At 50.5% G+C, this 16,957-nt stretch overlaps 1 protein-coding gene across 1 annotated transcript; it reads left to right on the top strand.

The window, feature by feature from the left end:
- Positions 1-6,193: 6,193 nt before the first annotated feature.
- On the top strand, positions 6,194-7,123 carry LOC119969116 (cysteinyl leukotriene receptor 2-like). Its single transcript, XM_038802331.1, has one exon. It carries the CDS (start codon positions 6,194-6,196, stop codon positions 7,121-7,123), a length of 930 nt encoding a protein of 309 aa, XP_038658259.1.
- Positions 7,124-16,957: the final 9,834 nt, after the last annotated feature.

Below are 16,957 nucleotides of genomic sequence, written 5' to 3'. Positions count from 1 at the left end.
CCCTCCCAGCTCTTGTGCCATTCTTGACCTTCCCATGGACCTAGGGCTCGAACTATCCACCCTCAGCTCCAATACACAATTGAATTCCATGCCCCCCATAATCAGCTGGTGGGAGTCCAAGTCCAGGATCAACCCCAATAGCCTCTTCATGAATCCAGCATCATTCCAATTGGGCATTTACACATTCAACAACACCACCGGAGTCCCCACTAGCATCCCACTCACTATCACAAACCTCCTCCCGGGTCCCACACTTCTCTAGCTCCCGTAAACCCCGCTTTTTTGCTCAACTATATGGCCAACCCCCTTGACTTTGAGTCAAACCCCGAGTAAACATTTGCCCCACCCACCCCTTCCTCATCTGATCTTGCACCCGGGAATGCAGATCCTGCAAGAAAATTATCTTTGCTCTCAAACTCTTCAAGTGCGCGAACACCCAAGACCATTTAACTGGCTCCTCGCACGACACCATTTGCATCAACTGCTCCATTTGCAACATTCCAGTCGATGACGACCCTTCCCCATTTGCCATTTTCATAATGGATGCTGCGCCACGAGTCTGCTCCAACTCTTTAGCCAGGGCTCTCACTGTCGTCTGTAGAGTTTGGTAACTCGTAGACATGCCTACCTGGGAGAGAACCCCTCGACTCTCCTCACAACCTTTCCGCTGAAATTCCCCAAAGTTCGGGGAAAAGGGGCCAAAACCAAGTCCTTCAAGCAGGAGCTGCCCTGTGTGTGACCACTCACTCCATGGCCGCCACCGCAAGTTCCTCCCTGGTCAACTCTACCAGTTACAACTTCAAAGAATTCCAGTAGATTTATCACACATGATTTCCCTTTCATAAAGTCATGCTCATTTTGCCTGACTTTACCACTGTTTTCCAAATACTGTGATATGAAATCCTTGACAATGGACTCGAGCAACTTCACTGTTACTGACGGTATGCTCACTGGTCTATAGTTCCCTGTTTTCTCTTCACTTCCCTTTTTGAATAGCGGGCTTACATTAGATACTCTCCAATCTGTAGGAACCATTCCAGAGTCCAAACAATTTTGTAAAATGACTACCAATGGATCTACTATTTCTAGGGCCACTCCTTGACTGCTCTGGCATGAAGTTGCCCTGAAGGTTTATCAGCCTTCAATCCCATTAACTTCCCCAAAACCATTTTGGGCAGCACGGTTGCATTGTGGATAGCACAATTGCTTCACAGCTCCAGGGTCCCAGGTTCGATTCCCGGCTTGGGTCACTGCCTGTGCGGAGTCTGCACATCCTCCCCGTGTGTGCGTGGGTTTCCTCCGGGTGCTCCGGTTTCCTCCCACAGTCCAAAGATGTGCAGGTTAGGTGGATTGGCCATGATAAATTGCCCTTAGTGTCCAAAATTGCCCTTAGTGTTGGGTGGGGTTACTGGGTTATGGGGATAGGGTGGAGGTGTTGACCTTGGGTAGGGTGCTCTTTCCAAGAGCTGGTGCAGACTCGATGGGCCGAATGGCCTCCTTCTGCACTGTAAATTCTATAAATTTCTCTACTAATCCTAATTTCCTTGAACTCCTCACTAAAACTTGTGGTTCTCAGAACTTTCGGTACATTATTCATGTCTTCCTTTGTGAATATTCTGAATTCTCCCATTTCTTACTGTAAGGGGCTGACATTCGTTTTTATCAATCTATTTTCCCCTTCTTAATCAATCCCTTGGTCCACCTTTGCAGAATTTTAAACTGTTCCCAATCCTCAGGTTTATTACTTTTTCTTGCTAATTTGTATGCCTCTTCTTTGAATCTAATACAAAGAGCCCTTAAGCTCACCAACCTGCGCCGATCCAGATTCCTTATTTAGACCTACCACTTATTGCCCAAAGGATCTATATCCCTCCATTCCCTGCCCATTCATGCATATATCAAGATATATCTTAAAATTCATGACTGCCTCCACCACCTCCACTCACAATGTGTTCCTTTTCTGAGACACAGGGCGCGATTCTCCGCAAATGCGGCAAGTCGTAAAGGCTGCCGTGAAACTGGCCATGTTTCACGGCAGCCTCCGCGCCCCCTTCCGGGACCCAATTCTCCCCCCCCCGGGCAGGGCTAGCAGCGCGGCCCCGTGAAGCACGGCATCGCGAGTTTAGTGACCGTCGCTAAGCCCGCGCACCAAGCGTCACGGCTGACGCGCACGATGACATCAGCCGCGCATGCGCGGGTTGGACAGCTCCAACCCGCGCATGCGCGGATGACGTCATCATGCATATGCGTCAAACCCGCGCATGCACGGGCCATCATGCCCCTCAGCCGCCCCGCGGACTGATCCTGCGGGGCGGCGGAGGAACAAATAGTGCGTGGGTATCGGACCCGCTGCCCGCGATCGGTGCCCACCGACCGCAGGCCCATGCCACCCTTGGCACGGCCGTGGTGCGGCCGTGCCAATTGGTGCCATGGTTGTCCAGGACGGCACTTTGCGGCCGTTTTCACGAACGGTGAGAGCAGGTGTGATTGCGTTCATGAAAACGGCCGTAAAGGCCTGGGAACACGGCCCATCGGCCTGGGGAGAATCGCTGCTCGCCGTTTTTTACGGAGGTAGCTGAGGTGGAGCTCAGTCGCGGGCGAGGAAGTGAGACCCCGCTTCTTTGCGGTTCCCTGTGACACATGGGTCAACCCTCCCCCAACACCACCCCTACCCCTACACCATCCTCACCCCCACACCACCGTCACACTCTGATTCTCCCCGCACCCAGCCAGTGCCACAGCCGGAGCCCCACCGTGAGCCGAACAGTAATGGGAGCAGCTCAGACACTAGCCTTCCACCCAAGACTCAGGACACCCCAGAGCTCTGGTCGGAGGATGATTTGCCATCACAGCTGTCTCCTACACTCTCCACCATCCCAGATACACTCACCTTTGTTGGTCATGTTAGTGAAGAGGCTCCTGGGACACTCTGGTACACACCACACAGTTGACCCGGTCCAGCAGGTGGAGGTAGAAACTCCAGAGGGGCGGACGGTCGGAGGGCGGGGGAATAGCTGCCGTCCAGGTGGGTTTCGGGATTCTGGAACAGACACTCCCATCGATTGTGGAGATGCAGTCACAGAGCCAGGGACTACATGAGGGGCTGTCAGCGAGCATCCAGTTGGAGGAGTCCAGCCGCGTGCAGCAGCAGGAGGTGGTGCCGACAATGCGTGCCACCAAGGCCAACACCGCATGGGCGGCGACAATTTTGGCTACGGATCAGCATGCCCAAGGCCTGGGGCATTCTGTACAGGCGCTGACCGAGGTCCAGGACACGGTTGTCGCATCACAGGTGACCATGTCCCAGAGCCACCTGGAAATCGTGTTGGCACGCCGCAGCATGGCCCAATCACAGCAGGCCATGGCTGGGAAAGTTAACGGCATTGCCCAGGTGCTGGCTGACATGGCGCAGACACAGAGGGAGCTGGCCCAGTCCCAGAGATGGCCCATCTCTGGCTGATGTGACACAAACTCAGAAGATGGCGGCACAGTCGCATCGTGATGTGGCGCACTCCCAGACGGAGATGGCCCATTTGCGCTGCTACATGGCCGCGAGCATGCAGAACCTGGTCGAGACCAGAACAGGCCTCCAGGACTGGCAGCGCCAGGTGTCGCGGGAGCCTCAGGGGATAGCTCACATCCCCGTCCCATTGAGTAGCCTGGGTGCCATCAAGCACCCCTACGGAGGAGGAGGTGATGGGGCCTGGGCCGGTGACAGCCGCAGGGGAGGTAACGGAACACCGCAGCACCGCGGACTCGCCCCCTCCTGTCCCTGGCCCATCTGGTGGGCAGTGGGCAGAACAGGGTGGCATCACGCCACTTGGGACACCTGAACAGAAGCAGGGCCCATCCAGACCCAGTCCTCCCAGAAGATGCCTGCCAGCGGGGACCCTTGTCGCAGGGCAGGAATCACAGCAAGCCGCCTCCACTCCTGCTGTACCATCTGTGGAACCATCTAGATGTGTTAGGGCTGTAAGGCCAGAACAATAAACACCAGTTCATTAACGGGTGCAGGGCACAGTTTAGTTATAGGGGCTAGGGCATAAACCTGTATATATTTGTTCACAATAAACATCTGTGACCACTGTTACAACCTGCCTCAGTGCTCTGTCTGATGGGTGTGAGGGGTGGGCTGGCCGGGGAGGGGGAGGTGAAATAGACGGATGTTAGGGGGGGAGAAATGGGCGGACCATTTGGTTGGCCCATGCTCCCTCCCCCCTCAACCCGTGCAGTGTTGACCTCGGTGGCACGCATTGTTGGCACCACCTCCTGCTGCTGCACGCGGCTGGACTTCTCCAACTGCGTCTGCAGGTGCTGGATGCTCGCCAGTGGACATGCATCCTATCGATCACCCCCTGGACCCAGGGCATCCCGTCGATGCCAGTGAACCCCACTGCCCGGGCATCCTGGTGGGCTCGTTCCACTTTGTATTCCACAGATGTATTGATCTGCCTGGGCATAGAGGGCCTCCATGACGGCGCAGATGCACCTGTGCACCAAAGTCTGTAAGATCCTGGACAAGTCCCCACTCAGCGCTTGGAAGTATCCCGTCGCATAAAAGTGCAGGGCGACCATCACCTTAACGGCCACTGGGAGTGGGTGTCCTCCCCCATACCCCCGTGGTGCCATCATCTCACAGATGTGTCGCTGCTCTCTGCTCAGCCGGAGTCTTCAACAGCATGCCCGGTCCAGCAGCTCCTTGAATGACAGCACTGCCAATACACACGAGGCCTCATGTGGTGCTTCCTTGGCACCTCCTCCTCCTCCGCCAGTTGGGCGGCTTGGTCTCCATCCTGGGTGGCTGTCATCTGCCCCTCTGTTGCCCACTCTGCTGCTGCACCCTCTGCTGTTGCCCGCTCCTTCTCCTCAAGCAGCACCCACTCATACAGCCACAGGGCATCCCTCAGGGCTGCGCCGACCAGCAGGAAGGCCACCATTGCTGGTTGTATTCCAATATCCATTGTCTGCAGGGGGTGAAAGGTCGACATGTTAGCATGGTGCATACCATCATGCCCAATCAGGTCCACTGGGCTACATGGTGGCCAGGGTTGGCATTGTGGGATGCGCCCCCACATGTCCCTTCCCCCCTCCCATCCCCGCACCCCTGGCCCCGTCGGTGTTTGACACTGTGGGGGCCTCTGGCCCTGGTGCCCATCCCTGATGCCAGGGGTGCCGTTGGCTGGCACTGCCCTCGTCAGGGGCTACCATCGGCGTTGCCTTGGGTGGGTTGCCGGTGGGTGGTGCTGGGTGGGGGAGCGTTGGAGTGGGGGTGTTGATGTGGCCGGGGGGGGGGGGGGGGGGGGTGTGCAGGGGTGGGGGCAGCCATACATACAGCCGGTGTCACACTGCAGAACCAGGAACCAAGGTGGGTGGTCAGTGGTTGCGCAGCAAGATGGCCACCATAATGGCGCTCCATGCCTGGACATTGCCCCAGTCCTGTGGTGGGGGTTAACCCGGCCACTCAGCCTGTTCCCCCATCCCCCCTCCCTCCCCGGGCCCTGGCAGGGCCTCCCCTATCCCAGCCAGCCCAGCCAGTGGCCGACCCAGCAGCCCAAAGTCGCTCCTCCCCATGTCCTACCTCCTCTGTCTCTCCTTCAGCAGTCACAATGCCGATTTCACAATTTTTAAAAGCACAAGTGAACCGCGCCGTTGGAGATTCGGCCCATCGGAGGCGGAGAATCACAGAGGCCCCAGGGAATACCGGTTCGGGCCCACTAATGACATGCAAACAGTGTTTACTGTACGTGCATTCCGGAACGCATTGACGCTGCTGTCAAGGTGACGGAGAATTGCGATTTTGGCCTCTGAACCGATTCTCTGCCCGATTGCCTTTCCCGATTTAGGTTTTTACAAATGGAGAATCCAGCCCTGTGTTTTTGGCTTCCTCTGCTATTCACCAGCGTAATGGGATCTGCATTGGGCGCAACGGAGTGGGAAAATCCTGCCCGTTGTAAAAAACATTAAAATATCAACATTGACTTTAAAAGTTTGCCAGAGACAGCATTGAGAGGTAGAATGATGCCATTAGCGTTGCTGAAGTGACTGTGTAAGTACTCAAAGCATGTTACATTCATAGTATTAAATCGAAGCAAGATGTAAATCTGTTTTCACCTCTCTTCCATTTGCCATTAGTAAAATTAGTGGCTTCCTTCTACAGAAAGGTCCGATTGTACAGATTTCCTCAAAGCAGAGAATGAATGACGGAAGCAGCCAGAAGAATATTTCATGTGAGAACATTACTGACTTTAAAACTAACATCTATGTACCAACCTATATCATTGTATTTATTTTTGGATTTATTGAAAACATATTCTGTTTATATGTGTTCCTGAAGTTATACAAGAAGAAGACTGTAATGAGCATTGTCATGGTGAACCTTGCGATATCAGATCTGCTTTTTGTGTGCACTTTGCCCTGGCGCGTGATTTATTATTGGAAACGTATTTGGACTCTTTCAGATTCCTTTTGTGAATTCCTATTTTATGCCCTGTACCTCAACATGTACTGCAGTATCTACTTCCTGACTCTGATGAGCATATTGCGTTATTTCGCTATAGTGCATCCAATTAAATGTTTGAAGTTTAGAAGTGTCAAATATGTGCAAATCATATGCATCGCAATATGGGTATTTGTTGGAGCAGTGGCCAGTCCTATTCTGAGAGTTAGCAGCAAAACAAATAAGACGAAATGCTTTGAACTCAACAATAAACCAAATATATCAACCATGAATTTAATTTCACTGCCCGTAGGTTTCTTTCTTCCCTTCTTTATTATCACTGTTTCTTACATATTTGTTGTTAAGACCTTACTAACCTCAAAACCAAAGCATCAGAAACAGATGAGTTCTCGGCGAAAAGCTATTGCCATGATTATTATTGTGATGACTATATTTCTAACCAGTTTTTTGCCCTATCACATCCTCAGAACTGTCTACATTACCACAACATCCCAAGCCAGCTGTTTTGTTCATAAAAGCGCGGTGGTTACCCAATGCACAGCAGCACTCAATTCCTGTCTCAACCCCCTCTTGTATTACTTTGCAGCAGAGAACTTCAGGGACAAGCTAAGAAACATTGTCGAGAACTCATTCAGAGGCTGTCCTACCCTGATGCTTGAAACTTGACACCCTGCTACCAACCATTATAAAATTATGGTCAGAATGGTAGGAGTGCAAGATTTTACCCCTTGTTCAAAAGGTCAACATTATAGATGGGATTCTCCGTCCGGAAGTCAGTTTACTTTATCAATCCCTTAGTACTTTATATACCTTGGTCAGATCCCCTCTCATTCTTCTAAGTTCCAGCGAGTATAAGCCCAAATTGTATAATCTCTCCTCAAATGTCAACCCTTTCCCTCCATTGATCTTAACCACAATGGTCATGGATACTCTTGTTACGATTGACAGCTGCTGACCACTTCAACAATGTTAAATGCTTTCTATGGTTACAAAAAGGTATGTGAAATCACTTTGTTGCTTTGAAGGATCAATGGAGAGTACTTGAGATGCATTCAAGTGTGAAGGGAAAGATAAATAACAAACTTAGCAGCTGTGTCTGAACCATTAAGCTGCCTATCACAGACTAGTGAAAAGTACTGCTCTGTGAAATTGAATAGATGTTTAGCATTTCAAAGGATCTCAAAAATTTCAAAGGGGATAAAGGGCAGCATTGTAGCACAATGGTTAGCACTGTGGCTTCACAGCTCCAGGGTCCCAGGTTCCCGGCTTGGGTCACTGTCTGTGCGGAGTCTGCACGTTCTCCCCGTGTCTGCGTGGGTTTGCTCCGGGTGCTCCGGTTTCCTCCCACAGTCCAAAGATGTGTGGGTTAGGTGGATTGGCCATGAGAAACTGCCCTTACTGTCCAAAAACGTTAATTGGGGGTTGCTGGGTTGCGGGGATAGGGTAGAAACGTGGGCTTGAGTGGCTTGCTCTTTGTAAGGGCGGTGCAGATCCGATGGGCCGAATGGCCTTCTTCTGCACTGTGAATTCTATGAAGCATTTTCAAGTGTTGAAGCCTTTCTATCAAGGCTCTGCTGCTTCAAAAAGCTTCAGTTTCAAAGGCTTAGAGCTCAGGGAACATACGTTAGGAAAGGGTAAGTGTTCCTGCATTGATTATTCACTGAGCTGCCAGGACTGTTCATCAGGCAGAGCAATTCAGGGTGAGGAGGCCATTGCAGAGTTTAAAAGGTTGACCAGGATGATGCTGCTGAACAGAGGGCTGTCCGAGATCACCACGCCAAGGGTAATCTTCAGCTTGCCCGGGCTGGAAGGGGCAGTCCAGACATGGGACCGCCATCCCGGGGGAGGTTTCCAAGTTCAAGCTCTCACCCACAACCCTCACCCACTCAGCCCTCAGGACCCCCTGGAATGGCAGAGGGGCACATTAGCAATGACATGACTCTGTTGACCACCCTCAGGTTCCACTGCGCCAGGGCTGCACTTGGCTATACTTACGCCAAAGCCCATCTGGTGGATTTCCCGCTCTGGTGGGTCGGAGCAACACATGGGGGTGAGGATGGGGATAATCGGGCTTCCAGCCCATTAATTGCATGCTAACGCATACAAATCAGCACTTTGAATGGTCCTGCCAGCTAAGGGCGACTGAATGGGTGCAGGGCAGTTACCCTCTAAGGACGGCTGTATGGAAGTGAAGACTGGGGATTGGTCTGCTGCTCGGCACCAAACCCGTTTTTTGACAGACGCTCCATTCTCCACCCAATCGGGATTCCCAATCGCAGTGGTGAAGAACAGAAGAATCCACCCTATAATTATCGTCCAATATAAAATTATTTAATTTGACATACAGACATAGCAGTTAGCACCTGAAAAAAGTAGTAGCCTCTCATACAACCTTTTCCTATTGAGTACAATTCCAGATTGAAGGATTGATTGTCTTTGCAGAATAAGAAGGTTCTTTCTTATATTGCCTTGTTCCAACATTTGTTGTGGTTTTCCTTCAAATCCTTGCAGAATTGGCTGCTCTGCACGTTTCCATTCAAGTCTGCTGTTTGAATCCTCTAGCCCCACATCCCTGTTAGACATAGGCATTCTGGCATCTTCTGCAAGGATAATTGCAATCACTCCACCATTGCAACTGCTTGGATAATAAGCTCTTCAATGTTTCTACCTAAACATCTCTGCCTCACTCTTTTTTTTCCTCCTTGAAGACATTTCTTGAAACCTACCTCCTTGACCAAGCTTTTGATCATCTGCCCTAATATCGCCTTATTTGACTTGATGTCAAATTTCATTTCACAGCACACCTGTAAAACACATTAGGAGGTTGCATTGTGTTCAATGCATGATATAGAATCTCTATAGAATCCCTACAGTACATAAGGCCATTTGGCCCATCAAGTCTGCACCAACCCTTCAACTGATCATCCTTCTCTAGTTCCACCTACTCCAGCCTGATGCCACCACCAAACACATCTTCCCTTCACCCCCACTGTCAGCATTCCGCAGGGACTGTTCCCTCCAGGATACGCTGGTCCACTCCTCCCTCACCTCCAACACCTCACCCTCTTCCCATACAATCGCAGAAGGTGCAACACCGGTCCCTTTACCTCCTCCTTGCTCACCATACAAGGGCCTAAACACTCTTTTGAGGTGAAGCAGCGATTCACGTGCACCTCGTTCAATCTGGTCTATTGCATTTGCTGCTCCCAGTACAGTCAACTCTACATTGGAGAGACAAAACACAGACTGAGTAACTGCTTTGCAGAACACCTTCGGCCATCCACAAACAGGACCCAGACAATCCTGTGTTCTGCCATTTCAACACTTCATCCTGTTCTCATGTCTACAAGCCCGTCTTTGGCCTGCTGCAATGTTCCAGTGAAGCCCAATGCAACCTGGAGGAAGAGCACCTCAGCTTGCGATAAGGTATATTGCAACTTTCCGGACTTAGCATTGAGTTCAACAACATCAGACTGTGAATTCTCTCCTCCACCTTCACCCCCCATTTTTATTTCTCTGAATTTATTTTTGTTTCTTCCAACGATCTGTTTTTCCCTTACCACCATCTCCCCTCACTCCCCACCCCACCCCACTAGGGCCATCTGTTCCCTGTTTCCGGTGGTCCTTTGACACTGCTTATCTTTGTTCGACCATTAACAAATTCTGATCTCTTAATGTGCCACTATCAGCACCCATTTTAGCTATGGTCACTGGATAAAAGCAAATTACTGCGGATGCTGGAATCTGAAACGTAAGAGAAAATGCTGGAAAATCTCAGCAAGTCTGGCAGCATTTGTAGGGAGAGAAAAGAGCTAACGTTTTGAGTCCGATGACTCTTTGTCAAAGCTAACAAACAGAGAAAGTGGGAAATATTTATACTGTGGAGTGAGAATGCCAGATGAGTCATAGCAGGGGTTAGACAACGGTTTCTTCTGTCTAAAATTTCCTGGGTAACCAACTAGACAAGTACTGTGGAACTGTCTACAATTGAGATTCTAATTCACAGTCAAAGGAATACACAGAGGGTCCTGGGGAACAGAGGAATTGCCCATTAGAAATTTAAACTTTCCAGGCAATTCTCCAAAGGTCATTGCATCAGGATTTTCACAGGGTCCTGACCTGCAATTCTAGTCACACTTCTGTGTCTGATGATTCTGAGACCGGAAGATTTGGGCCATTAATATTATTCCCCTCATTGCTGTTGTGGGACTTTGCTTTCTGCAAATTGGCAACTACATTTTTTATACGACAACTGAAATTACACTTCAAAAGTACTTCACTGGATGTGAAGCAGCAATCCGCCACTCCTAAACCTGCCTTAACCCTGTCTGTGTCTTAAATGTGCCTTCAGCTAATGTGTTCCATTGCTTGGTCTGCCTCTCTCCTACATGTTCCGTCTGGGGATTTAAAAAATAATAATGTTGTTCGATTTATTCAAGTTGCTGTTACAACCAAGTCACTGCTTGCCATCATTAAATCAGCTATTGACAGTTGTAATCTTGACTAAATCTGGTTCCAGGTACCTTCCAATGCTACTCTGTAGATGCATGCTTAATCTTATTCTCCTCAAATGGCAAAAATGTTATCGAGTGCTTTGTGTTTTTCTGTTATTTTAACTGAGACAGAAACACCAGAAGGGAATTCTAAGCATAAATCTAAATCTCATAGCTTTCTGGCATTCAAATCTGATCCACCTCGTACCATGAATTGGTGGTTTATTGATGCCTGGTACTGTATAACAATGTGCTATGTTTCAATACTGCAATCCATTGAGCTTCTGTACTAGATTTATTTTGTTCAAATTACTGTTGATGTCGCACAAATGTATAAATATGTGGAGTGATATATTTTATCTTGCAAAAGTATTTTTTGAATTATGTGAAATATATTTATTCCATAAATATGTACTTTTGTATCTGTATCTTGAATGCTACAACATTTTAATGCAACAAGAAATTAGTTTTTTTACTTTTATATTAAGTGTGTAATGTAATTAATTCGTCAAAAAAAAGCTTGAAAATAAAAAAAAGTTTTGGATCGACAAACTTGTGTCTTACTCAAGGAACTGGATGAAGCTGTCCATTCTCTTCCACTTATTACTTACGTTCTTTATTGAATCTTCGTCAAGTGGTGAAGGATTTAGTTATGTGGGGAGACAAGATTGATCTCCTTGGAGTAGAGAAAGTTAAGAGGAAATTTAATGGCGGTTTTGAGAATCATTGGGCAGGATTCTCCGTTTTCCGGCACGCGCATTCTCGCCGGCAGCCGATTCTCTATTCCCACCGTTGGCCAATGGGGTTTACCATTGTGGACCACTGCAAGCTGTTAGGAAATTCTTGGGCTTAGGGACTGCAAAGCACTTCCCATTCTTGGGGCGGAGGAACCCGCTGACAGGGAATCCCGCTGATTAGGTTTTATAGACTAAATTAGAAGAAACTGGCAGGAGAGTTGATAACCAGAGGACATAGATTTGACAAATAAATCAAATCAAAATTGTTTTATTCTGCAAGTTCAGAGACAAATAAACTTTCATTTGGAAAAGCATTTGTTAATTAAGAAGAGCCAGCGTGGATTTAGAAAAGGTAAGTTGATTGCACATTCTCCCGTGTCTGCCTGGGCCTCACCCCCACAACCCAAAAAGATGGACAGTGTAGGTGAATTGGCCATGCTAAATTGCCCCTTCATTGAAAAACAAAATTGGGTACTGTAAGTTTATAAAGAAAAAGAAAAGGTAAATTGTATTTGATTAAATAGTTTGAATTATTTAAGTAACTTTATCTGTTATTTCTTCAAAGTAGTGATATTAAAGTAGTTGATATGCATGGACTTTTAGCAGGCATACTGAGAAGATGAAAGCCCATGGAATTAAAGGAAAAGTGGCTGTATGCATACAAAATTGGTTCAGTCAATAGAAAGAAAGACTGTAGTGGAAAACATATTTCTTTCAGAGTGGGAAGTGTTTTACAGTGGTGTCCCCAGGGTTCAGTTTGGGTCTATTACTGTCTTCAATTTTGCTGGACATCCTATTCTCGGGTGTTGGGAGCATCATTATAAAGTTTGTAGATGATTTGAAATGTGGTAAAGTAGTAGATAGTGATGATGTTAGTTGTAGGCTTCAGGATGATATAGGCAAGAGGGTAAAATGGGCAGTGTGATGAATGCAGGATTTTAGATATATTTGATTAAAAACATTTGGCAATTTAAGGGTTAAAAGCCTGGGTTAGAGTGTTTGACTGAAGTAGTCATGTTTTTAAAATTATTTTGGTTTATAAGACCAGAAAGCCTTCAGGAGCCAGAGGTGAAATTGACCACCGGAAAAGCCTGGACTAATGCACTGTTGTTCAACTACGGGGTCCCTGGAGAGTTAATGCGTGGGATTCTCCTTTCCGGGTCTAAGTCCCCATGCCGGCGGGATAACTGGCGCGAAGCACTCCGGCATCAACAGCCCCCGAAAGTGTGGAATTCTCCGCACTTCCGGGGGCTAGGTGGATGTCGGAGGGGATGGCACTGCGCCAGGCGGCGCCGAAGGGACTGCGCGAGTTAGCGCATGCGCCGAAGGGCCGGCATGATCTCACGCATATGCGGAACCGCCGCCGTGGTTCCCTGCATGCGCAGACCGGCCGACGTATTCTGGCGCATGCACAGGGGGTTGTCTTCTCCACGACGGCCATGGCGGTGCCCTACAAGGACCGGCATGAAATGAAGGAGTGCCCCCACGGCACAGGCCCGCCCGCAGATCGGTGGCCCTGATCACGGACAGGCCACCGTGGGGACCTCCCCCCGGGGTTGGATCCCCCTGCGCCCCCCTTCCCCCTCCCGAGGACCGCCCCAGCCGATCCAACTGCCAGGTTCCTCCATGTGGGACCATGTCTAATCCACGCGGGCGGGACTGGCCAAAAACGGACGGCCGCTCGGCCTATTGGGGCCCGGAGCATAACCGAAAACCGGCACCGGAGAATATGGCAGCCAGCGTAAGGACGGATTTGCGCCGCCCCTCTGGGATTCTCTGACCCGGCGGGGTGTCGGAGTATCCCGCTCAATGTGTTTTCAGCCTGGGGACATGATGGCATTGCTGGGTTGAGCTAAAGTATTCAGACAATTTGAGAAATATATTTTTATTCTCCTTTTTCACATTTTCTCCCAAATTTACACCCACCAACAATAAACAATAATCAGTAACAAATATGTCAATCCCCAGATCAATAACAACGATCCCATCCTCACACCAAACCCCAAACCTTAGCCCGCATGTTCACATGAACAAATAATCAGGAATCACCCATAGTTGCCATTTAACACACACAGCCCCCCTCCCCGCAACCCTCCCACACATCCCCCCAACTAATGTTCAATGTTATCCAGTTCTTGGAAGTGCATAATGAATAATGCCCATGAATTGTAGAACCCCTCCATCCTTCCCCTCAGTTCAAACTTAACCTTCTCAAGAGTCAAGAATTCCAACAGGTCCCCCCACCACACCAGGGCACAGGGTGGAGAGGCTGCTCTCCATCCCAGCAGGAACCGCCTTCGGGCGATCAGCGAGGCGAAGGCTACAATATCTGCCTCCACACCCATTTCCAACCCTGGCTGGTCCGACACCCCGAATATGGGGCGCGATTCTCCGCTCCCCACGCCGGGTGGGAGAATCGCGGGAGGGCCGGGCGAATCACGCCACGCCGCCCTGGCACCCCCCGCGATTCACCCACCCCCCAAAAATGGCGTGTCGCGTTTTTCGACAGGCCGCTCGGAGAATCGCCGCTCGCTGTTTCTCACGGCGTCCGGCGATTCTCCGGCCCGGATGGGCCGAGCGGCCTGCCGAACCCGACCGGTTCACGCTGGCACCAATCACACCTGGTCACTGCTGGCGTGAACAACGCGTGACAAGTGAGTGTGGGGCCTGTGGGGGGCGGAACGAGGATCGAGCACCACGTGCGTGCTCAGCAGATGTCTGGCTCGCGATCGGTGCCCACCGATCGTCGGGCCGGCATCTGTAAACGACGCACTCTTTTCCCTCCGCCGCCCCACAAGATCAAGCCGCCATGTCTTGCGGGGCAGTGGAGGGGATGACAGCAACCGAGCATGCGCGGGTTGGAGCCAGCCAACCTGCGCATGCGCGGCTGACGTCACTTCGGCGCCGCCAGCCGCGTCATTCCCGGCGCGCCGCTTTGACGCAAGCGTCAAGGCCGGGCGTTCTGGGTTCACGTGCCGCCGCTCTTAGCCCCCCCTGGGGGGGGGGGAATAGGGGGCGAGGAGCGGCCTCTAAAGACTCCGGGTTTCACTCCCCCCCCACCCCGTGCAATGTTCACACGCATCTTCTACTCCTTCAAAGAATCGGCTCATCCTCGCCCTCGTGAGGTGCTCTGTATACCACCTTCAGCTGTATCAGCCCCAACCTCGTGCACGAGGTGGAGGCATTTACTCTCCGGAGCACCTCACACCAGAACCCCTCCTCCATAACCTCTCCCAACTATTCCTCCCACTTTGCTTTGGTGCCTTCTCCTCTTCCAGAATAGCTCCGTAAACCGCTGACAGTACCCCCTTCTCCAGTTCCCCTGTCGTTAGCACCTCCTCTAGCAATGTGGAGGCCGGCTCCACCAGGAAGCTCTGTATCTCCTTTCTGGCAAAATCGCAAACCTGCATGTATCTGAACACTTCCCCCCGCTCTAGCCCATACTTCGCTTCCAGCTCCTTCAGTCGTGCAAACCGACCCCTAAGAAACAAATCTTTTAGCGTCTTAATCCTCTTCTCCTCCCATTTCCGAAAATTTCCATCCCACCTCTCTGGCTCAAATCTGTGGTTCCCCCGAATCGACATTTCCCTTGACCATGCCCCCAACCCGAAGTGTTGGCGAAACTACCTCCAAATTCTCAATGAAGCTATTATTCCCGGACTCGCTGAGTATTTCCCCGGAGCTATTGGGAGCGGCGCTGTTGCTAGCGCTTTCAGTCCCGCCCCCCTGCACAAACTCTCCTCCATTCTGACCCACTGGGAATCAATCCCTCTGACCCAGCTCCGCACCTTCTCCACATTCACCGCCCAGTAGTAGTACATCAGGTTCGGGAGACCCAAACCCCCTGCCTGCCTTCCCCTCTGTAGCAGCACCTTTCTCACTCTGGCCACCTTCCCTCCCCATATGAACAACGTAATCCTTCCCTCAATCTCCCTGAAAAAAGCCTTTGGCAGGAAAATCGGTAGGTATTGAAAAATAAACAGAAATCGCGACAACACATTAATTTTAACCGCCTGTAGCCGACCCGCCAGTGACAGAGGGAGACAATCCGAACCTTGCCAGATCGGCCTTCACTCTCCCCATCAAACTAGTGATGTTGTACCTGCGGAGCACCACCCCCCCCCCTCCCCCCCCCCCCCAACTCCCAGGCAACCTGCACCCCCAGGTACCTAAAGTGAGTCCCTGCCCTACGGAATGTCAGCCCCTCCACCCCTGCCCCCACCCCTGGCAGAGACACCACAAAATACTCACTCTTGTCTAGATTCAGCCTGTACCCCGAGAAAGACCCAAATACTCGCAGTAGTTCCAATATTCCCCCTATCAACACACTCGGTTCCGACACGTATAACAGCAAGTCGTTGGCATATAAGGAAACCCTATGCTCTATTCCTTTCCATGCTCCCGAACTTCTTAATGTGATGGCCAACGGCTCAATCGCAAGCGCAAACAGCAGGGGGGGCATAGAACACCCCTGCCTAGTCCCACGGTGGAGAGAAACGTATCTTGAGCTGATGTTGTTTGTGCGGACACTCTCCTTCGGCTCCTTATATAGTAGTTTTACCCAGTTCACAAATCTTGGCCCAATCCCAAACCGCTCCAGAACTGCCATCAAGTACCCCCATTCTCCCCGGTCAAACGCCTTCTCGGTGTCCAGTGCCACAGCCACCTGTTTCCTTCCCCTCCGCCGGTGCCATAACGACTTTCAATACCCTCCTAATGTTCGAAAAAAGCTGCCTCCCTCTCACGAACCCCGTCAGATCTTTACCTATCACCTTCGGGAGGCCTACCCACCAGTACCTTCGCCAATACTTTTGCGTCCACATTCAGAAGTGATATAGGCCTATACGACCCACACTCCGTTGGATCCTTATCTTTTTTTTAGCAACAGTGAAATCGATGCCTGTCCCAAGGTTTGTGGCAACACTCCCTTCCCTATCGCCTCTTCAAACATCCCCACCATCAGGGGTGCCATCTTATCCGTGAAGTTTTTATAATATTCCACTGGAAACCCATCCGGCCCAGCCACCTTCCCCGACTGCATCCTCCCAATCGCATCCTTTATCTCCTGCTCCACTATTTCTCTTTCTAATGTAGCCCTGTCCCCCTCCCCTAGCCTCGGGTACTCCAACCCATCTAGAAATTCCTGCATCTCACGGTCTCCCCCGGGTGGCTCTGACCTGTACAACCTCTCATTAAACTCCTCAAAAACCTTGTTAATCAGCTCCGGAGCCACCACCAACTTCCCTGCCCTATCCCTCACCTGAAGAATT

Source organism: Scyliorhinus canicula, chromosome 7 (assembly GCF_902713615.1).
Source record: "Scyliorhinus canicula chromosome 7, sScyCan1.1, whole genome shotgun sequence".
NCBI classification, from domain to species: domain Eukaryota; kingdom Metazoa; phylum Chordata; class Chondrichthyes; order Carcharhiniformes; family Scyliorhinidae; genus Scyliorhinus; species Scyliorhinus canicula.
This window is presented reverse-complemented; position numbering and strand designations above follow the sequence as displayed.

Bases quoted from the DNA above. Each gene is read 5' to 3' on its own strand.
- LOC119969116 (XM_038802331.1), top strand. From the start codon at position 6,194: ATGAATGACGGAAGCAGCCAGAAGAATATTTCATGTGAGAACATTACT.